Source organism: Hippocampus guttulatus, chromosome 3, assembly GCF_054856545.1.
Source record: "Hippocampus guttulatus isolate MCC_2025c chromosome 3, RoL_Hgut_1.0, whole genome shotgun sequence".
Classification (NCBI taxonomy): domain Eukaryota; kingdom Metazoa; phylum Chordata; class Actinopteri; order Syngnathiformes; family Syngnathidae; genus Hippocampus; species Hippocampus guttulatus.
This window is the reverse complement of record NC_141263.1, coordinates 18,535,599-18,558,382: the sequence shown is the minus strand read 5'-3', so window position 1 is coordinate 18,558,382 and position 22,784 is coordinate 18,535,599. Positions and strand designations below refer to the sequence as shown.

The following is a 22,784-nucleotide window of genomic DNA, read 5'->3' as shown; positions in this document are numbered from 1 at the left end:
TTGGGCACTCTAAATTGTTGGGATTTGCTGCTGAAACAGTAAATGAATAGTGAATTTTGGGTGCTGTGATTAATAATAACACTTAAGCAGAAGAACAGAATGTACTCTGCAAAATGGGGCTATGACATCTATGCAACGTGACCTTCACCATCATCTCCCTTCATGAAGCGGGTATGTCTTGGAAATGTATATGTCAGTACATACAGTACTTCATGCTACGTAAACATTACACCGAGTGCACAAACCTGGTATTGACCAAAAACAGAGTTAGTCAGTTGGTTTATTGTTGATACAGACAGAGTCACTTCAAGGTATGTTTTCACGTGAAGGCAATAAAATGTGCATGTGAGGGGCATGTTTTAAAATAATTATCTATAACTAAACTCCCTCCATGTGTTCACAACCTCAGCCATCCTACTTTAAAATAATTCAAGAAAGTTGCTTCAAAATGTGATGCTATTAACCTGAACTAGCCTTGGGTGCTACATTACATCTGTTCTTTCTTCACTCCACTGACTGTCAAAGTCATAGTCAATTAGGAGAGCCTGTTCATTACACTTTAAGGGTATGTCATCGAAACCCTTGGCACCATTTGGGACCTTCACGTACATCATTCAATTCATAGAGTGCAACACTCCTTAAATTGTTGTTGTTGTTTTTTAATATGATTCTTCCACAATAACCGCAGATCAATCTTAATTTCACACTCTAACGTGCTAGTATTATTCTGTTTATTTGCTTCAACCCCAATTATTTTCTGACGGCGCTCTTACTATTCTCCACCCCTTGAAAAGAGCAATGTAAATAAAGCTTTACATTCAAGAAAATGATCACATAGATTTCTCTCTCTTCGTTATCCTCATGAACTTTTTTCATCTGTCTCGCCGCGTCTGGCAGCACACTTGCCACCCCTCTTGGCCATGACATCATAAGATAGATTTCCCTTTTAAGAGCGTGCGGCTGGCTGGCGCTAAAGCCTACATTAGCTGTGTAAGTGGGCCGCCATTTAACATTAAAAGCCTTTAATTTGCTATAAACTCGGGCACACATGCATTAATAGGTGGCGGTGCTAGGTTATTGTTCCTGGGCTGAGCGTTTTAAACAGGAGGCCATTAGCACCTCAGCGGAGGGTTAGAAGCCAGCCAGGGAAAAAAAAAAAAAGGTATTAAAGCAACTCATATGTTCACACTGGCATGGACATAAAAACATGAAAAATTCACTCTACACGATGACATGGAACGATAGAAAGAAGAGAAGTAATGATGAAAGAATGAGCATAAAATAAAACATATTACCACAGAACGATATTTGCTTAAATGCAAATGCCGCCATGACATATCAAAAGAAGATGATGTGCGTCTGAGTGGACTATTTGCATCTGTTTTACCGCTGTAGTGCATGTGTCTTTGTGTGTGTGTGTGTGTGTGTGTGTGTGTGTGTGTGTGTGCGTGTGCCCTGTGGGGCCTGCCACAGGGAATAGGTTAATTCTTTCGTCATCTTAGACACTTCCTGGAGTGCCGAAGCAAAGTGACAGCTAATCAACATTGTCATAAATAATCAATGGCCACTTGGAGCAGACACGTGCACGTGCACAAAGTCATTCCTGGACACACAAGTCTGCTTAGATAATGGGGCCGCTGCTCCCGGTGTAATTCTCCGTTGCGCAGTTAAATTGGGAAAAGAAGGAGGTGGAGAATGGGAATGAGGTGAGAGCGAGAGGATGGGAAGGGGTGAAGTGAAAAGTGGGAAGAAGTGGAGGGGTTCAGGACGCGGATGCCCTGTGGCAGACAATATGGAATTAGGGGAAATGAAACGTCACACACGCGCAGGACTAAGATTCTTTGTCTCTTGGACATTTACACTAGTCCTCAGGGCTCAGTGGTAGAGTGGTCGTCTCCAACCCAGAGGTCGGGAGTTCGATCCCATGCAACCGTGACCATGTCAGGGTGTCTTTGAGCAAGATATTGAACCCTCAGATGCTCCTGAAGCTGTATCATAAGAAGGTAAATGAGGAAACATTGTTCATCCATCTGTCCATCCATCTATCCATCCATGCATCCACAAACACACGGAAAAGATGGAGAAAACAGGTGCATGGAGCGAGGGTATCACTTTACACGCGCTATAATTAAAAAATCCCTCCTGGAAAGAGGCACAGATTAATAAAGGTTCAATGAAAATAAACAAATACATAAAAATCTATGCTAGGCTGCTGTCTGCAAGCGAAAGTAAGATCTGATTTGTGATTTCACTGCTTCGGGAATGTGTGTGTGTGTGTGTGTGTTTGCACCACCGGCACCTCAAATATTTGCACATTAAATGGCACAAACAGACATATAGAGAGTGCAGTCCTCAGAGGGAGACGCGGATGGACCGATAGCTGAGCCTTTAAAGCAGGGTGACCCCGACTAAGAATACACATAAACATGCATGCAAATTTGAAATTTCATTAACAATGAAGCTAGAAATGCAGTGTGGTTTTGCAAGTGCCGTGTTTATGTTCAGACGGACACATGTACCTGCGGTTTGGCAGGAGCCCAGCGTCGGTATAATTCCGGTCACGGTGGTCCCCAGTAAAAATAGTGTGAGCGCCTCTGCGCAATCTGTACTGGGTGACCAATCCATTGGGCCTGATGGGCGGATCCCAGAACAGCTCCACCACAGATGTGTTGACGATCACATGTCTGGGCTTTGACCACACACCTGCAGTTGGCAAGAAAGCACACAAGTCATGGATTAGTTTTTGTTGATCGGATGTGGGTCATTGGAGAGCTTTGGATGCAGCACGTGTCATTGTCAAAACAAACAAAAACTCAGAGAGGATGTTATAAAAAGCTCTCAACATTTAACCCATAATTGCACATCATGTATTTTCTAATCTTAATCATAATTGCGTCATGTGTTGAATGCATTTTAAGTAAGGCGCGTGGTAAAAAAAAGGAGCCAACCACTGCTGTAAATTGTCATGACCATACCTTAAATTCACTAACAAATGCTTTTAGTCTCACAATAAAAATCTTGTTTGTGCAGCCTGAGAAAAAGCCAGATATCATTTTAAAAAAAAAGAATTGTCCCACTTGGTTTGTATTAGATATTTTATACTGTGACATTTAATTATGCACAAAGTGCGGTTTATTGAACAACACGGGCAACAATTCATTCTGTTTCAATGACAGAAAAAGACAAGACATTATTCTCCATGAGCTCAGAGAGACAATGAATAAATCACATCCACTCCTGAAGGATTTCTGCACTTTTTTAAAATGATAATTTATGATATTTTCATGTGGTAAGTCAATTTTTTCAGTTTCCAATCAAAACGGTTTTCTGATGATCAACCCACGCGTCTTAGAGAATAGGTTACTGTAAATTACACCATTTTAATTAATTTAAGTTGATGTGATTGATTTATGTGGCGGCGCCGTCAGTGCTAGGAAGACACTGGAATAAATGCGGGGAGGGGCTTGAGGGGACAAACGAGTCACAAGACACTGAACGCAGCACGAAAAGATGAGATAAAAAAGGGTTGGCCGCTCCACTCACTCACTGGCAGCCATTTTCAGACGCTCCTTTACACGACCTCGTGGGAAAATAAATAAATAAAAATATATATTTATATAAATACGTACCTGGCACTGAATGTTTGGATTACTTCAAAAAAAAAAACTGATATATGTGATAGGCAATACTGTACTTGTGTACCTGTGGGGGGTGCTTGCAGGGTGCGTCCTGCGGAAGGTGAACTGGTGCCACATCCCACGGCGGTGCAGGCCACCAGCACAAAAGTGTAGTCTGTGAAGGGCTGCAAACCTAAAGCACATAAACAGCGTGATTCATTTTCCACACTTTATAACACAAATTGCATACATACAACTCTTTTACATTCCATCAACAGTTACGCTAATGAGCTATTTTTCTCCCAATGAACGGCTATAAGGGGAAAGAAAATGTCAAAATCCACATGAGGTGCAATGAGAGCAAAAGACCGTTTTCCCAACATATCTGTTCTCTCGCGCCGAGTTGCCCCTCCCTCCGTTCCTGCCACTCTCAACGGATGGATCCATATCTGTCTGTGTTAAATTATGCATGCCATAACTCAATAATGAAACAACGTAAAGACGGGCAGCTGCGGCGCTGACACGGGATGGAAGCGGTCCGACGCTGTAATGTCATCAGCTTTTGATCTATGATAATTATGATACCTTGGTATGCGTTTAGGCTCCGGCGTCCTGACATGATTTATTTATGGGCCCCCCCTTGCTATGCAGTCTTAAAGAAATCACACAGCCACTTGAGTTGATCTTTAAGTGTATATGAGATTTATTTGTGGCAAAATTTCAGGCCGTTTTTATTTTTAGATAACACATTTGAAAACTTTTTGAGCTTTTAGTCGTTATTCCTTGCTCTTGGTACACAGTGGCTGATCCAAATCGCTCAATGCAAATGCTACAAGGTGTAATGCAACTTGACTGAATGTTTTATGGTCATTCGGCTTGCACACAACCGCTTGCAAATCAAATTCACGACAAACGAAAAGGCGTAATGCAGTTTCAGATCAAATGATGACTCCAATGATAGACTGTGGCACTGCCATACGCTGTAGAACTATAAAGAGTGCAAATATTAGACATATATTCATGTCAAGCAACAAATGTCTTATTTTCTGCTTTTTCATTTGGAAAAAAAGGCCTCTAGACTTTAAAATATCTAATAAGCTCCAGAAATATAGTTTCATTGAGATAATTTGGTCAATAATGTAACTGATCTACTGCAGGTCCTCCCCACAGTGCATGTTTGGAATGTTTGGAGGCTGGGGGGACAGAAAAGGAGACCCTACTGTGCGACTCAGCTGCTAGTCGCACTTAGCTAGTGTGTGTGGACACATGCGACACTAAGCGCGTCTATGAACGCACGCGCTCACACACGCACACACACACACACACACAGACACACACACACACACACACACAAAATCACACGAATTGTATTGAATTGTAAGGCCACGTCGCACCATTTAACTGTGCAACTAAGCATGTGTGTAAGAAAGCGTGCTTGTGATGTCATGTGGTTCAAGGCTGAAGAAAGCAGCAGCCACAGAATCCCTCAATAAAAGTTAGTAAATTGAAACATCGCATTGCGTCAGGTAAATGGAGTATGCTGGACAGGGGCTTCAAAGCGGACAATTGAAATACAAATCGTATATGCAAAGTAGGCCTATTGTAAGAAAGGATCATGACAGACACTATTATTGCAATCAAAAAACAAACAATCATGCCAGCTGCTCTGTCTTTAACGTGGTCAACTTGATGTTTGTGCTTTCTACTCAACATGAAGAATGAGGAGCTTGATCACTCATCCTAAAGAGGGCAGTGTTGGTCTGCTGGTGAACCACTAGTGTGTGTGTGTGTGTGTGTGTGTGTGTGTGTGTGTGTGTTTGCAGAATGGGTAGAGAGCTGAGGATGCGTGTACATGCACTTTCATACATACATGCGTGTTCTTATATGCCTGATTATGGAAAGGGAGAGGAAGCTTCAATCATTTTAACAGTGATCACCAGCAAGTGAAAAGCAGGTGGAGGGCATTTTGATGCCAGCGGGACAAGACGAGACTTTCATTCCAAAGTGCGCTTGTGTGTGTGTGAGGGTAAAGAGAGAGTGATTAAAAGAACTTTGACAATGTGGTGCATGGTGTAAGGCAAAGAAACTGGTGGCTCACTTTCCCTTTATCAAGTGTCAGTGTCTGCGGTGTGTGTGTGTGTGTGTGTTTGGGGGGGAGGATTCAAGAAAGAAAAAAAAACAATCCAAACCGGAATTTTATTGGGAGTTTGTCAGTTCTTGTTTGCGTCCGAGAATATGATCAGATGATGGGGCCCAGTGTCAGCGCAAGGAGACAGACGGCACGAGGGTGAAGGCAGCAAGGGCGGGAAGCGAAAGCACGAATATAATGTAGAAGCTTATGTGTAAGTAACAGCAAAGTGAAATTTATCTACTCTATGATGAGCGAAATCACAATGCCGAGAATGAGGGAAAGCGGAAAGGAGGGAGCAAGGGGGGCAGGAGGGGGATGCTTTGATAACACCTCTCCTAAATAATTAAGACTTTGACTTCCTGTCTGTGGGTTCTCTGATGTGTCTCCAACGGAACGCTGGGATCAGATTCACACAGACACGCATGAACATGTCCGGACGTAGAAAAGGAGAACGGACATGCATATGTAAATGATTAAAATAATAATAATAGTAATGATAAATATTAATAACCGGTATATGTGTTAGTACAGAATTGTTATAAATGTTGGGGCATTGACTTTACCATTTAAGTTCATACACCTTTTCGAGGTCACTATTCCGACTTTTCCACCACTATACAACTACGGTAACTTACATGCACAGATATGTGCTTGTGTTTGATTGATATGCTTCAATTAATTTCTGGGAAAAAAAGCTGTCTCTTATTCTCTATCCATCCATCCATTTTCCGAACCGCTTGATCCTCACTAGGGTCGCGGGGGTGCTGGAGCCTATCCCAGCTGTCTTCGGGCAGTAGGCGGGGGACACCCTGAACCGGTTGCCAGCCAATCGCAGGGCACACAGAGACGAACAACCATCCACGCTCACATTCGCACCTAGGGACAATTTAGAGCGTTCAATCAGCCTGCCATGCATGTTTTTTTGGAATGTGGGAGGAAACCGGAGTACCCGGAGAAAACCCACGCAGGCCCGGGGAGAACATGCAAACTCCACACAGGGAGGCCGGAGCTGGAACCGAACCCGGTACCTCTGCACTGTGAAGTCGACGTGCTAACCACTGGACTACCGGGCCGCCCTCTCTTATTCTCTATTAAAATGTAAATATATTTTTGGGGGGTTGCATGGGACTTGACGTATTTGAAATGAATTACCGGGAGTTTTGTTGTTTATTTCACAACAAATATTTATGTAGTACAATAATATTGAAATCCTTTTACAGTATCTGGTGTGGCAGGTTTGTGAACAGGAGAAAGGAGAGTATCAGTCCCATCTTATTGTTGTTTCTCTTCGTAACCCAAAGTGGAAGTCATGGGTAGCTCACAGTTGTTGTAATACCACATACAGTGCATCACTGACACCGATGAGAGAAAACTTCCAGTCTTACATATCGACACAAATTAGAGCACGCACCAATCAGAGCGCACATTACAGCCAGTGATACGATATACCAAAAAAAAAAAAGACAGAAAGCATGAATAAATAAAAGAACATACTCTATTCCCTGCCCTTGTGAATTAATAATGAGCCTACAAAAGGCCAATTAAACACATGATTAATGCCATAATCTATATAATTGCAGGCAATCATTCATTGCAAGCTAATGATGGCAATGCTTAATATGGATTCACATGGGGTACCTTTCAACAGCAGAGCTTCATTTTGTCTATGAAGCGTCATCATTGCTAACAGCTAAAAATGCGATTAATAAAGAGCCTCTCGGTTGCTTTTTTCCTGAAGCAAATCATTGATCAACAGTAGGCAGAAAATGTGGCTGTGGTAAGCAACTACTATGCTTAAAATAAATTAAATAAATAAGGATTTATGATTCTGTCACTATACTTGAAAAATGTGTTTCAATGCATGACTTCTATTGGAAAATCATCACACACACACACACACACACACACACACACACACACACACACACACACACACACACACACACACACACACACACACACACACACACACAGACACACACCTTCATTAAATAGAAGAACAAAATAAATAAACGCAAACTAAAAACCTTTGCCGCAATACTGTAAGTATTTAAGTTAATCCAAAGTGGACATGGCTGAGTGATACAACGCAAAATCAGCCTTTTTCTACTCAAAACAGCATCCCAACTGTGCGACGAATAAGGGAACAGTCTTTTACAGGAGAGTAATCAGTTCTGCTCATATTTCATAAGTTCATCACTTTCTGATTTTCTTGAACGTAATTGGAAATTTCACTTCAATGCATTAAACAGCAGATGAATGTCGTTCATGGAGTGCAACGAAGTTGGGGTTGCGTGTGTGTGTTTGCGCCTGCACATGAGGCTATTACTATAATACCATTTCTGTTTGGCAGTGTTGGATTTGCTCCACACAAACGGGACTCGTGGATGCTGGCTCCTCAATTTTCGTTTCAAAACCAGCCATGGCTTGTACTCTCCATGAATTCAGTTGAAACACTCATTTGAAACATGACTGAATAGTTCAACGAGGAGATGACAGCTCGAGAGGTGTTATTTTTTTTCATGAAACTTAATATAGTGCAAAAAGTGCACCCGCCCTGCTTGTGTCCTGTGCACAGCTTTTTTCATTGTGTTAATTTTTGGTTGTGCTTTGCATTCACATGTGGCCATGTAAAGGACATGACGAGAGAGAGAGAGAGAGAGAGCGAGTGAGCGAGAGAGAACGCGCGTAGTGGAAATCAAATGTATATTCGGTCATTAGATGGCTTCCACCAAAGCAGCGTACATACATAAATGCATGGCAAAGACAGGGGAGAAGAGAGAAATGGAGGGGAGAGGAGGAGTTTTTGGACAAGGAGATGGCTCAGAGACGACAAAGGAAAGAAGGGAAGATGCAATAGTATTAAGGAGAATGACAAAATGGGGAAGTTTGTCTTGCGGGGGCAAGGACATCGACAGAAAAGTGGAAAACGGAAAACTGGTGAGAGTACAAAACGACAGAAAGGCAGTGAGACAAAGCCAAAGTACAATTTTTAAAAAAAATGAGCAAGAGGTAACAAGAAGAAGATCACAAATTGTTCCTTTACCAGTTAGTGTAAAATTCCCGGGTGCCTCGGTGTGTGTAAATATGGTGCCAACACCGGTCTGGTTCAGGTGATACTGCTGCACTCTCCCATTGGGACGTGCAGGTCGGACCCAGCTCATGTAAAGAGAGGAGGGGCTCAAAGCTCTGATCGTTGGAGACTGCACCCCCTCTGGGACTCCTTGAACCGTTACAGCCACCATCTGGAACAGTTTCAAAAGTATTACTTGTTATGTCTACGAGATTTATATAATTTTTCTTTTCATACAGAAAAAGGAAAAATGACAAAAAATTCAGAGAGGTATCGATTAAAAATGCATTTCACAGAGTAACTATGAATGGAATTTACAAGTAAATAAAGATTAACGTGCAATTCAAACTTTGTCATCAGTCATAACAATAGGCTGAACACATGATTATTTTTAGGCCTGCATGGGAACGCTACTGTTTATCAGTATCTGTAGTCGCCCGGCGGATGAAAGTGAGAGCATAGAATCGCTGGGCAATCTGCTGCTAATGGCAACGGGGATATCCTGCCCTAATAGACTGTCACGGACACTTCCCCCACCTGTCCTGCACCGTGCTATGCAATTAGAACACGCCTACTACAGCAAGAGAGACACTCGTGCACTGCCACACAAAACGCAAACGTACATTTACGGGTATGGAAACAAAGACAAATAACAAATTCAACATTTTCGTCCATTTTCTTTTGTTTTGTTGTTTTCGTGGAGCCATTCGCATCCCTAGGCGAGAAAATGTAAAAATGCACAATAAAAAAAACAGAAAAGTATTTTTCTTTTTTTTCCATTCAGCTAACTGTCCTTCACAATAATTCAATTGTACATTTAATACATACAAATTAAAATATGAATAATCAATCTTGAACACTGGAAAAATATGCATTTGTCACCCCTCTTTGCTTCCTCGAACTTGTCCATGCAATACAAATATTTAAATTTATAATAGTTACTTTATATCCCAATGACACTTAAAAGTGTTTTTGTGAGAACAAAACAACAAAGCCAAACAATGTCGTTGAAAGTCACGATTTAGCTGGCTCCCTTGGAACTGACTCAGTCCTGTCCCCCTAACGCAAGGGGTCACCAACCTTTTTCAAACTGGGAGCTACTCAGTCCAATCACTGCTCATCTAATTTTTGAACAGGCCTGCGCGCTACTTGTATGGTCCTTGAGAGTTAACTGCTGCCCGTGGGCACCACGCTGGTGACTCATGCCCTAACAGACTACACACCCTGTGAACACTTTGAAATGCTCCACAAGCCACATGGTTCAGAAAAAAACAAACTGACTTGGAAAACCAATTCAGACAAGGTCATAAAACAAAGAGAATCAAAACAAGATTTCATTCATTAATTAAAAAAATGTATTGCAAACCAACACTTGTAACAACACAGTTGTTAACCATAGTTCACCCCTCAGATTGTGATAAAGTTGGTGCTTTTCATTGAATATACTGTACTGTCATTTTGAGGAAGAGCTGCTGAGTGGATTACACAATAGCCAGATAAGATCAGACCGTCAATTCAAAAGGATTCTCATCCCCCAACTTGCTTGTGATGTCACAGCAGTGGATATTGAGCAACTCGGGAACATGTCATCAGGCAAAACAAGGGGGGAGGGGCGCTGGTTGTCATCAAATGAGTCCAAAGAGTGCAAGGAGGAGCAGGCTTGGGAGTAGAGAAGAAGCAAAAGTAAGGACAACAGCTGGGAGAGGCTGACGTTCCTATCACAGGAATGACAGTGGACAAATAGCAGAGGCAACAGGACACGAGCATTTCAAGACAAAAGGAGGACCAATCGCTCTTCCAACCCCTCGGAGTGACCGACCATATTAGATCAGCACCTTCTGTTGTCGCGGCAGGTGTGCACTTGAGCGGGTGTCTGCGTGTGCTGGTAGGCACCCCGGCGGTGTGTGTGGATGCCAGGTAATTGCACTGGTGGATTAGGTTAGCCCACCTTGTCCCATAATTGGGAATGTTTGGCCAATTTTCGCTGGTGTACAAACTAATCCAAGTCACTTCCTTCCCACTCTCTACTGGGACCGAGTGTGCTGGGCTCTGTGCTCTGTTCTCTGTGTGTGTGTTTGTACTACAGAGATGGAGTTTGTTGTTTAACTGTGCTTGCTAACTGGGGTTGAATACACGGCAGATACACGATTATATTGCACTGGAATCACTGAAATTGCCGGGTTGTAAATTTCAGAGACATCAGATCAGCAAGCATCAAACGATGAATGAACTCTGTGGCAGTGGTTTACTTTTTCCGCAAGACCCATTTCAAAAGAAGGAGAAGCCTTGACGTGATGAGAAGCATGTACTGTACACATCAAGCTATGTGTATTAAGAATACCGGTACTGTTTTTTACTTTAATTACATACATGACTTGAAACGTTTGTATGATGGTGACTGATCTGATCTTGGAAAAGACACCATTATTTCCCCATGATAAAATGTGTTGGGAATCGAGAAAAGAAAATCCTAATAGCTTTGGTTGAGTGGTTACACTTGGTAATCATTTTCATTAACTGTGTTTTATGATTTTTATTAGATATTATACACAGCACTTTGTTATGGCTGCGTTTTTTTTAAGTGCTTTGTAAATAAAGTTGAGTTGAGTGATATTAGCTGTGACACTATGTTGAGCAAGCAACAATCCCTCATGCTGTAAGCGGTGATGAAACGGTTGAACCTCCAAAAAGTTCCAGTCGGCCATCATCATCCTCCATGCAGCCCTGCTGGTGACACCTTGGCCTCTTTGCATAACTTTTTGCCAAATAACAATACACGTTCAATCGGCTATAAAAGCAAGACAGACACTTTTCAACGGGAGCTTTCATCTGTGCTAAGCCGGCGAAATTAATTGTTGTGTTGATATCAGCTCAGCTACAGCTTGGGAGATAGCAGAGGGGAGTTACTGTGTGAAGCTATTATGGATGCTATCACAAACATCAGGTGGACTCAGCAAATCCACAACCTCACATAACTGAGAGAGAGCACGGACGGAATCACGTTTTAACAAGGAAACAGCAAAAGATCCATAAAGTGTGAAAATATCGCATTATAAAAAAAAGCAAAGCTGTAAAAATAGTGTACGGACAACCTTATAATTACCGGTAAATAGTTCAGTCAAAAAACAGGTTAAAATGAGGAGAATGCATTGGATTAAACAAGCAAGAATTTGAAAGCAGACCTCCAACAAGGCCTAATTAGTTGTCATCTGCAACATCAAACCAGCACTTTAAAGTTTGGGAGGAGGACATTCTCACTGCAGCATAAGCTCCGTTTATCGAATGGGAACCAACAACAGAAAAATGAAAAATAATAAATAAATAGAAACGTGCAATGTTTGAGTGAGATTTGTGCCATGTTCATTTTTGAACAATATCTGGTTAAAAATAAAAAGTCATCTTCATCACAACTGCAAAATGGCATTATCAAGTATTGGTACTTGTTATCGGGGACAAGTCAAATCTCAAATGGGCTACTTGTACTCATACTCTGCCTGGAACAAAAAAAGTGGTTTCGTTGTATTCCAAAGGCAAAACAGGCTTGTTCAGAAGCACTAAAAAAAATGGTGTTGTATTTACTCAATTTCATTTTGTGAAGTGGTGGCATGAAATGAAATAATCTGGGTTCAGATATATTTTATAAGGACACTACTACTATAGTTACAAATTTCTTCACATCTAGTTTGTGCAACCACTTGATGAAATAAAACAGTCAATTCAATGCATCATTTTTTTCCAGTGAAGGTTGTCTCTTGGACCGATATTTGGAAGCCTTTACAAGAAAGCCCAACGGAAGATGTTACGTCACTTCACGGGGACTCTAAAAATATAAATGCTTACCTTTGTACTATCAGTGCAACCAGCCCTGTTGCAAGCCCTTAGCTGGTAACTAAATTCCTGGAAAGGTCTGATTCCACCCACATCTGTGAAGCTCTTCTCATCACCGCGGTAACGCTCTTGTCCATCACGTAGTATCACGTAGTGTGTTATGACTCCTAGCGTAAAGGAAAACAATAGCAGAGAAATGATAAATATTTCATCGATTTAACCGCTTCAGTGGTGAATCGACTGATCAATCCATACCATTCGGTCTAGCAGGTGCTTGCCAATGCCACTGGATAACGTCATTCCGTTCGCCCAGGCGTCTCCATCGAGGTGGGGGCACTCCCCATGGTTTGTCTTCACTGGTGGTCACTGTGATAACATCGCTGGAGCCTCGGCCAAAGCTGTTCCAGCCCCTCACTCTGTACTCGTAGGTGGTGAAGGGCTCCAAATCTGAATCTGCAATGAATGCAATGCGACATAAAGGTGAAGGGAAAGCAATGCAACTCATCTGCAGAGAGCACTATCGGTGTTTATTTGAAGCAAGGCATCTCAGTGAAACAAGGACTTTCTGCTTGGGATAAACTATATATTCTGATGTCTGTGAAAGGATTGACAAGTAATCGTTCGAAAGGAAATGTAATCCGGAACCGCATACAGGCTATGGCTTAAAAAACACAAGTTATAATTACCGCAAAATCCAGTGAATATCAAGCACCGCCGTATCATACGCCTGTCCTACCCAAAACAAACCCCCTCTCTTAAAAATTTTTTTTTTCCTCTTTACTTGTGTTTAATAGGGTGCCCGATTTGCTGGTCTCCTTTATTTTCAGAGGGAACAATATGAATAAATAAAAATTTCAAACAGACCAAATGTTTTTCAATTAGAGTAAAAACAATGCCAAAGTATTTTTAAAATCATGTTTTCAAAAATCTTGTTCTTGCACTGCATGCACTTTTGCCAATTTTAGAAAGCTATTTTTGAATTCCTTTACTTTGCTTTTAAATCCTTTTAATTTTGTAACTGCTTTTAAATGTTGCACTTTTAATCACCGTGCGTGCATTTGAATTACGATGTGCATGACCTGGACTGTACTCGGCAAGGAATATCAATACACTTTGTCGCCATAAAAATCATCAAAACATGCATAACGACGGAATACGAGAACTGTGAACATGTCTGACATTACAAGCCAATGTTTGCAGTTTGCAGTGATGTCCAGATGAACTGGGGATCACCGAGAGCAGTTTCCAATAGTTTGCCCCTCTTGTGCAGCGAAATAAGGTCACCAAAGTATCAGTACGGGCTCGTGGAGTATGACACGTAACCACACCAATACGATATTGTCAAACCGGTCAAAATATTCAAAAGCTATTGCGCATTGAAGTATAACAGAGGGAGCATGTCAATGTGCAGCTCCTAAATATTATGTGCTTACAGTAACAGCAGTTCAATTTGTGTAAACCACTAAGGGAGCATTGCCAATGGCAGCAGACATTACACGAACGTATAACAAATAAATGCAGTGGTCGCTGCTCGGCAAGCTGTAAATGCGAGGCGGTGACTGGGGCCTTGTTACAGCCCTTCTGCTTGGCTATGTGTACAGAAGTATATATAATGCCCGATGGACTGGCCCACACTCGCACAAATACGTAGCATGCCTTTTAGGAGAGCGAAGGGACTGTTGCTGTAAATGAAAGCATGTTTTAACCACCGGTCTGGGACTAATGCCTTTACTACTACTATTACTGAAAACCCAGCCTCTAAAAAGACACACGTGGTGAAAATGCACTTGCCGATGAAACAAAGGGTGCGCTTCGGAAAATAGACACACACCTCAAAACCGTCCATGTATTTGATTAAAAAGTGACTGCAGTCAGCGTCGCAATGTGTTTGGAAGGGAAGCGTGATAACCGGTGTGTGCGTGCATGGGCAGCATCTGGCGGATGGCGGGTGGTGACAGCTTTATGTACCTCTGCCCAGATGGTGTCACAGCATCGCCTCGGATCTTATCTTAACCACCTCATACACAAACACAGAAAGCAATGGAAATACAGAGAAACGCCGTGGGCATACAATTCAGATTTTTCGGAAAACGGGTCTCGAAAACCTGACGAGGGCTCACTTGGACCCTACCACCCTGAACTGGTTGCCAAGTCAATAGCAGGGATCATATAAAGACAGGCAATCACTCACATTGACGCTATCACTGAGTCAGAACAGAGTGAATCACTACACTATCAGTGATTAAATATAATCATAAAGATCACGATGAGCAGTCATGTTATTCCTATGTATTTTCCATTATTTGCAATTGAATTCAGAGGTTAACCGGCATCCCGTAATGGATTGATTTCAACTTGAGGGTCCACTGTAACACATGGAGCAGGAAAATAAGTAAATACTCTATACAAATCGCTTGATAACGTCAATAAAAAAAGAAGCAGAGCACAGCAGCAGTCCCTGGCAGAAAGTTCAACAGAAGTGCCCTGCTGAGTTAGCACAAACGTAACGATAACAACTGCTACTGTTATATGCTGTAATTATTCTAGACAACAACAACAAAATTTTTTTTTTAAAATTACCTGTATAGGTGTATTTTTTGGCATCTCCGCTGTACACGACCTCCTCATGGGATGGACACAAGATCCCCTCATGACCCAGAAGGCCAGCGTGCTGATAACTGATGTTTGTATGTGTGTGGGATCCTGTGATGAGTGTCTCAGATGTGGCGTGGATCGTAGATGAGGATGTAGCGGAGGGAGCGTCAGGGTGTGCAGACATGACCCACGTGCAGGCGATCTTCGATGGGTCAATGTCACAGGAGCCACAGTAGGCTGTGGAGGATGCAGCCACTGGACAAACGGCACCCTGCAAACAGCCACTCTGAAGAAGAGGGGGAAGAGACAGCTCAGTATAGTGAGAAAAATTTATACTCATCAACACGGGACATTTTTACAAAAATCCAAACTTTGTGGGAGCAGCTTAGAGACTATTGTCCTAAGCAAGGTCAATGAAGAAATGAGTTAGAATTGTTGGCTGGCCAGGTCCAACTAACAAACTTTCTTCTGAACTAATGGGCAAATAAGAAAACGTAAAGCTGTTATAACCTGGGAGGGAAATATTTGAACCAATATTCACGCCCTATAGGCGTCACAGCAAAGTGTCCCAATACTTTTGAGTAGGAAAAGTGTGATGTGAGCTATGTGATGCAACGACCTTAATGACATCATTACAGCTAATGGGTTGCTACCCTTTGACGTCTTGTGCACTCACCACAGTGAGCATTTATCTGTGTGTGTGCGTGTGTGTGCTGACACCACTTGACCTGAAATGATGAATGGAAGACAGAGGAGCCCCCAACTCCAAGGTTTCATCTCATCTAACCGGATGTGGCTGTTGTTCCACTCAATTGTCATTTGGAATATTTCACAAAGTTAACAAATTGATTAATTGAATATTAATTTTCCCATAGCTGATTAAGAAATTTTATTGACATGCCTAAGCCTTACTCAGAAACAATGTAAAGGTCTCTCCTCGGGGCTCGGGGCAGCATTGAGATATAGTTGGTCATGCTATATTGTTTGTGGGATAAAAAGTGAAAAAATGAAGAGGTCACAAACAATACATGGTTAAAAAAAACACTCCCTCCCAAATGACTGTGACCAAAAGATTACACTCAATGCTCTCATGTGGAATCAAAAAAAATGTAAGCAGGATAAAACTTTTGAATCGAAAAACGGGCCGATACAAACCTCCATCAAAAGGCCTGGTGTAGGCCTGCTGGCACACACGTGCCGTTGAGAATCCAAACCAATTCCATTGCAGCACTCTTGTTCTTGAAGTACAACCTTTGACCCACAGCACTTCAGTTTGACTGTATTATTGCCCGATGGATGTATTGTTGGAATTCCATCGCTGCCCATGCAGCAAAGAGATGTTGATGAGTTGATATACTCTTGAGCACAGCAGGAAAAACCTGAGGAAGAAAAGGAGCGAGTTAAAAGTCATTCAATGCCAGCCATTTTCAGACCCTCCTTTCCCCTCCCACGTGTAAAAAACAAAAATACAAAAAAGTCAGGATGTCCCGATACAATAACGCGATTGGAAACTGCGGCTGATCATGTGATTTTCAGTTGATCTGGTATCAGGTGATCTGGTATCAGGTGATCCATATTATTATTTTCTGAACATTTAAAGGTCACAAAACCAAATAAGCGTGATCTGATCATCCCGATATATTTTTTAAAGAGTGCCTGGGAATGAATGAGTATGAGTACAAATCATCCTATTTAATATGTTGAATAAAATACAGCCTAAAAGTCAAAAGTAGATGCTCATTTCCATTTTCATCTTTTTATTGGGACTTTTGAGGTAGTGAGTATAAGTGTGATGTTTCGACGGGGACTATTGGCGGTGACAAGGACTGCGATTGTTAACCTGCAAAGGTATGATTGTGACCACGGACGCTTCAGTAAAATTCTTGTTTGTTCACCTTTGAATTTTGTACAGTGCCAGTTGTTGTTTGTTTTTCAAGAGTTTTCCCTTGAGTTTTGGAATTGTTTTTTTTTTTAAATATAGTACACACCTCATTGCATTGGAACATGCTGCTTAAACCTTACATGCACCCTGTAACCTGACAACATAATAAGCTGTCTACCGTAGTAACCGCTGTCCCTGAAAGGGTTAAAGCATATCCATCACATCACATGTTCTGCATGTCATAATGAGAAAAAAAATCTGTGTTTCATTTAGTGTTCTTCAACATTCAAAGTTGCTGAGAGAAACCAAGTAAAATACTAAGAAAAAGTAAATAAATAGATAAATTAATAAAAACATTGTCTTATGAACCCGAGTGGAAAATGAATCTGAAAGTACAGTACACATTGTTCTTATTTTATGATACAAAACAACTTTTGTAATCTGTTCAGTGAGAGTCAAACATCTGAATGTTTGATTATCTTTACATCTTGATATCTGGCGTAAATTTAATTTTTTAGAAGCAAAGTAGAGTACTGTACCACCAATTTTCTCACAGCTGAGGGTATGCTTCTTGACTCACAACGAAATTGTTTCGCTGCGAGCTGTGGTGCAACAATAAAAATGTCGCAAAACAGTTCTGAAGTGACAAAAGTAGCACAGCAGAAATACAGGTATGTGACATTGGCGTGCGTGTGGAAAAGGTGAGGTCGGAGATGTGAGGGTGAAACAAAAGTCAGAGGGAGCCGAAGATGGTAAAGCGTCTCTCCTGTGGCCCTGGTAATTACCCAAGTTGAGGCAATCAGGTTAGTGAGACATCAACACAGCTTAACTGAAGGGATTGTCATGCTGCGGCCTCCCAGTGGATTAGGGCCATAATATTGTCCTGCTATAAAGCTGAGTCAGCAAATCACCTGCTGTGAGGATGCACTAGAAATTGAAATGAGCAATGCGGAGAACGACTTCAATATTCTTCCTGAGCAAAAAGGACAGATTGCATTTTAACCAGAGTCAAATAGTAAAAGCCTCTCATTCTAAATCAGCGCGGGTAAAACTATAAGAACCTTTAGCCCCTGGTCTTTGGCGATTATCCAGCTTCTGGTTAAAATAATGCAACTTTCATGAGGTATTTAGTAAGTGTATCCAAACAGTTGATGACATGCTGATCCGGAGTGCCGTCCGCCTCCAGCTGTGGAGCTCATTTTATTTGACAGCAGACATTAAACACCAAGTCATTGCTTTGTGTCACGGCCTTGTCCTCTAATGGGACTGCAGCTAGTTGCGGTGTGATAAATAACTTATTGTCTAACACCTCCATCAGTGTTAACTCCTCATGCAAATCAAATGCTGTGGGGCTGCTCTATTAACTGACACAATCAGGCAGAGAATCTCATCTCTGGTGTGTCGCCGCGTTGCCGTGCATTGTAACCTCGGCACCGCGTGACAGCACAATATGCACGCGTGGACGTCTTTGTGATTGTGTGACATAAAGGCAGTGTGACGGCCGGTAACTCACTTAGCGGCGGCAGCTGTTGCAGAGCAGAGGCTCGCTGGCCAATTCCCTCAGCGCCTTACTTCAGCTTCAATGACGAGGAAATAAACAGCTCAACACTTTTCCAGATAGCTTTTCTACACTCATCGCTTGTCCTCTCGCCATCGTCACCTTTACGCCAGTTTTCTTCTCGGCGCCGGCGCCCGTTCACCGTCTGCATATAGCTATGGCTCTATCGAGAGTTATCAACTTGGGGCCGCATTATCCCTAAGACTAACTCAAAAATTTATGGTCGCAAAGAACCCCCATTGTATTTCACTGGGCATCCTTCAGTTGATACTGTCTGGACCATAAAAGTCATTCAACAAAACAACCAGGTTTCAATAAGGTCACTTTAAATGGAACTTTTAACTGTCTTTTGAAGGACATTCAGTCTGAGGGAAACATGTCATCACTTTTTCAAAACTGAAAAAAATATGAGTTAGTATTACCATACGGAATGCTTGAGACTTCCCATTTTAACGCTAAAAATGAGTTTCTATTGAACTTCATATTCATTGTATTGAATAGATGTACGGTTAAAAAGGCGTATTGGTAAAATATGGTAAATCCCAAGCTTGGGTCTGTGAAGGCAGCATTGAAGGCTCAGCTTTTACTTCATTTTTTTTCCAAATCATGTATTGTATCTTCTCTGCCCTGAAAATGTATTTAAAATGCTACTCTCCAAACTATAATCTCCAATGTTATCAACATGCTCCTCTATTTACATAAAAAAATAAAATAAAAAAAAATCACGCCGCAAAATTCCTTTAGCATTTGTGCATCCACTGTTTACGAATGTGCTTCTAAACTTTTGTTTTATATTATCACACACTAAACAGAAATGCAATCTCTGTCTTTTGAAAGCATTATCTGTGCTCACGTTTGAAAAAAAAATGCACTATTTTTCCTCGTCCTCATTGTGTGTTTCAGTGAATGTGTGTGTTTGTGTGTGTGTACGTGTTGACAACAATTTATCGCACACACACACACACACACCTCTTGTTTTCTCTGTAGCATCATGGAACGCTTGGGCCCTAATCTTCAGATTTATGTTGGATTTGCATACATTCATTAACAGCGTAGGGAGCGCTGCATCAACACAAGGTGCTTAGACAACCTGAATTATTATTAGGGTTTCAGTCATTCCACTTAATGATAAGTCAATATTTAGCCCTGCCAATGAACTACTGATAAAAATGTGTGTTGTGGATTAGGGTTATCCGGGCTCTCTAGGAGACTAAAACCCTTCTACAACTTTAAACAAATCAAACACTTTTAAATACCTGAATATATTACCGTGGCTTTGGTGGAGCGAGGAGAAAAATACAGACAAAAAATGTTGGGTAACATTGAGTTCCTACGAAATTTAAAGGACATGTCAAACAACTACTATGCTTTTAGTTCCTGTTGACAGTCAACTTTTTAACATGTTTACTGCACAAAACAGGCACCATCATTTTTTTTTCCCATTTGAGCGACAGTCTATTTGTACTCTTGTCTTTTTATGTCCAAATCAGCAGGGGTTTTCCAACATCTTCCACTACTGTAATATTTTTTTTCCCCGCTAGCGTGTATTAGGCTTTCCGTGGTAATTCCGTCGGTAAATCCTGCCGTACATTGAGCAACGCAACCAGACGCCAGTTGTCCGACAAAAGTGATAAAGTCTCAAAATATATTTTCTAATTCAATCAGAAATGTTATGAAATACAACAAATGACAAAATATACAGATTCAAGTGAGTACTACAATATAGAGTAAAGACGGACTGACTGTCCTCAACTGTACGCAGCGGGCAACCTCTGGATTTATTCTCACCAGTCATTAAACCCTATGTAATAGAAAATTCATCATCATAAGTACATTAACAGAGAGAGAAACGTCTCCCTGTGTTCAAAGAGCACTTTATTATTAAAAAAAAAAAAAAAAAATCAACCAGACGCTGCAGTTTGGAATCCACTGCTGTTGAACCGCTTACTACCCATCATTGGTGAGGGAATTTTGGCCATGATTTGCAATGACAAGAGTACATTCTCTCACACACACACACACACACACAGACATGAACACATAACATACAGATACCCTCACTCAAATTTATGTGTTATTTTTTTGGCAGAAACGTGAAAAGAATGTTTATCTCTGGCTATAAAAGTAGCATGGAACTATGTAAACATATTGAGAAGATGCAGAAACAAGTTAAAACATATGAATGCAAACAAAAAAAAACAAACAAACATGCTATGCAACTCTTGCACACACAAAAATAAATCCGCAAGCACGCACATGCATCCACTCTCCCAACTCTACTCGGCTCAGACTAAGCAAGCTTAACTACTCGGATAAATTCCCGCCAGCAAATGGTCACTGTGCCCTTGAAAAACATATTTGATTATTACTTTTTCTCCCCCTCCTCTTTTTTTTTTCTTTTAGCATCATCACAGCCATTTTCATCACGCGCTCTGATGATGGCACGGCAAGGCGCGTTAAGATAACACCCCACCACCGCCAGGCTTTTAACACTTAAACGGTGAAAAGGGATATTCAGATTTGTCCTTGAACGTTTGGATGGGGCCTGCTGGGCTGGGACAGAGGGAGGGAGTCAGCGAAGGAGTTAAAGGAACGCTCAGATTTTTTAAAGAGAGGAAGATGTGGACTTGGGGAGGCTATTTGCAGTGGCACGCGCACACCGAGAAATGGGCAAGGTGGGGGGCTGAAGGGTCAGTGGAGGGGTGCACTGTATAAAGTGGAAGTGTGAAGGGGAAATGATTAGTGGAGCTCACACTGCGGCGGAGACTCGAGCAGGGGGGGAGGCAGGGAGCAATGGGAGGCCATAGAAACCACACACGTATTTTTAAACACCATTTAATCTCACCTTAATCCTACAAGAACATCTAGCATGCAAATTTGGAGAGGAAATACGGGCCAGTTGAAGAATTTCAAAGTTGGTCTTGAACTTAAACCTCACAGGCCGACGTGCAGGAAAACCTGGTACAATATTTTCGAAAACTTGTTCGGCGAAGTGTCACGGAGATATTTCATGGGAATTTGTTCTCTCCCCCGTAGGGCTGGGCGATTATGGCTATAAATTAGTCAATAATTGGAATCATTTTGATCGATACTGAAATCCTGATCAATAAACACGATAATTCAATGAGTTCAAAACTTAGTAGTTATTCAACTAGAAAAATTCAACTTTAAATTTCTCAAAAAAAAAAATCACTTTCTGAAAAAGCAAGATGTGTATAGACTACAAACCTTTGACCTCATACAATACACCTTATTACAAGCCATATTAGGCAAAATGCTAGCTAAGGGCTTCGGATGTCTGTCTCTCAGTTCTGAGGTTTGGACTTTAAATATCTCATTGCTTACGTGGGTTTTCTCGGGGCACTCTGGCTTCCCCCTACATTCCAAAACTATGCATGTTATATTCATTGAAGACCATAATTGTCGTGGACGTGAATGGCCATTTGTCTATATATGCACCCTGCGATTGACTGACGACCAGTCCAGGGTTCACTCTGCCTCTCGCCCTAAATGAGCTGGAATATGCTTACCCTGATGAAAATACGCGCTAGAGAAAATCGATGAATGGATAGATGGATAATAGTCAATGTTCCAAGATCAACAGGGTTCTTGCTTTCACAAAAAGCAACAATGCATGTATGATTAATAATTGCCGCAGTAAAGTGCTGACAAGACGAGACAGAAAAGAATCCTCATCAGATGTAGTGCAGGCAAAGGGATGGCGTGGTGACATTTCTGACCCTGGTTCTATTTCATGAGATTTTCTTTCATTTGGCCCAAGTCATCCCCCCCAAAAAAAACAAAAACAACAAAAAAACAAACAGACAATGTGCAGTCAAGTGGGCTTCCCAATCAGGCATATTTTCCCAGTGATGGTGTTGCTTTGACATTATATATAATGATTGTTATTGTGCGCCGGCGTGAGCATCTCTGTCTGTGCACATGTGCATGCAGGCCAGCGTATCTGTTGCCAGACGGCTGTCTCCTGGCATTGGTGTTCCCCCGCAGCGCGTCTGTATGGTTGTTGACAGTGTGGACGGTAATGTGTGATAGATCGCACTTCAGGGACCCCGTAATCACATCAGCCTAACCTAGTCTAT

At 41.6% G+C, this 22,784-nt stretch overlaps 1 protein-coding gene across 2 annotated transcripts in view; it reads right to left on the bottom strand.

The window, feature by feature from the left end:
* ush2a (Usher syndrome 2A (autosomal recessive, mild)) overlaps nucleotides 1–22,784 on the bottom strand; it is a 154,739-nt gene that overhangs the window by 29,830 nt on the left and 102,125 nt on the right. For both annotated transcript variants that reach the window (XM_086107236.1, XM_086107237.1), the window contains exons 62-68: nucleotides 16,400–16,623; nucleotides 15,230–15,530; nucleotides 12,905–13,102; nucleotides 12,662–12,816; nucleotides 8,795–8,993; nucleotides 3,703–3,810; nucleotides 2,520–2,703 (exon numbers count right to left, since the gene is read on the bottom strand). In XM_086107236.1, the coding sequence (XP_085963362.1) occupies nucleotides 2,520–2,703; nucleotides 3,703–3,810; nucleotides 8,795–8,993; nucleotides 12,662–12,816; nucleotides 12,905–13,102; nucleotides 15,230–15,530; nucleotides 16,400–16,623 (1,369 nt within the window). The remainder of the gene's footprint in view (nucleotides 1–2,519; nucleotides 2,704–3,702; nucleotides 3,811–8,794; nucleotides 8,994–12,661; nucleotides 12,817–12,904; nucleotides 13,103–15,229; nucleotides 15,531–16,399; nucleotides 16,624–22,784) is intronic.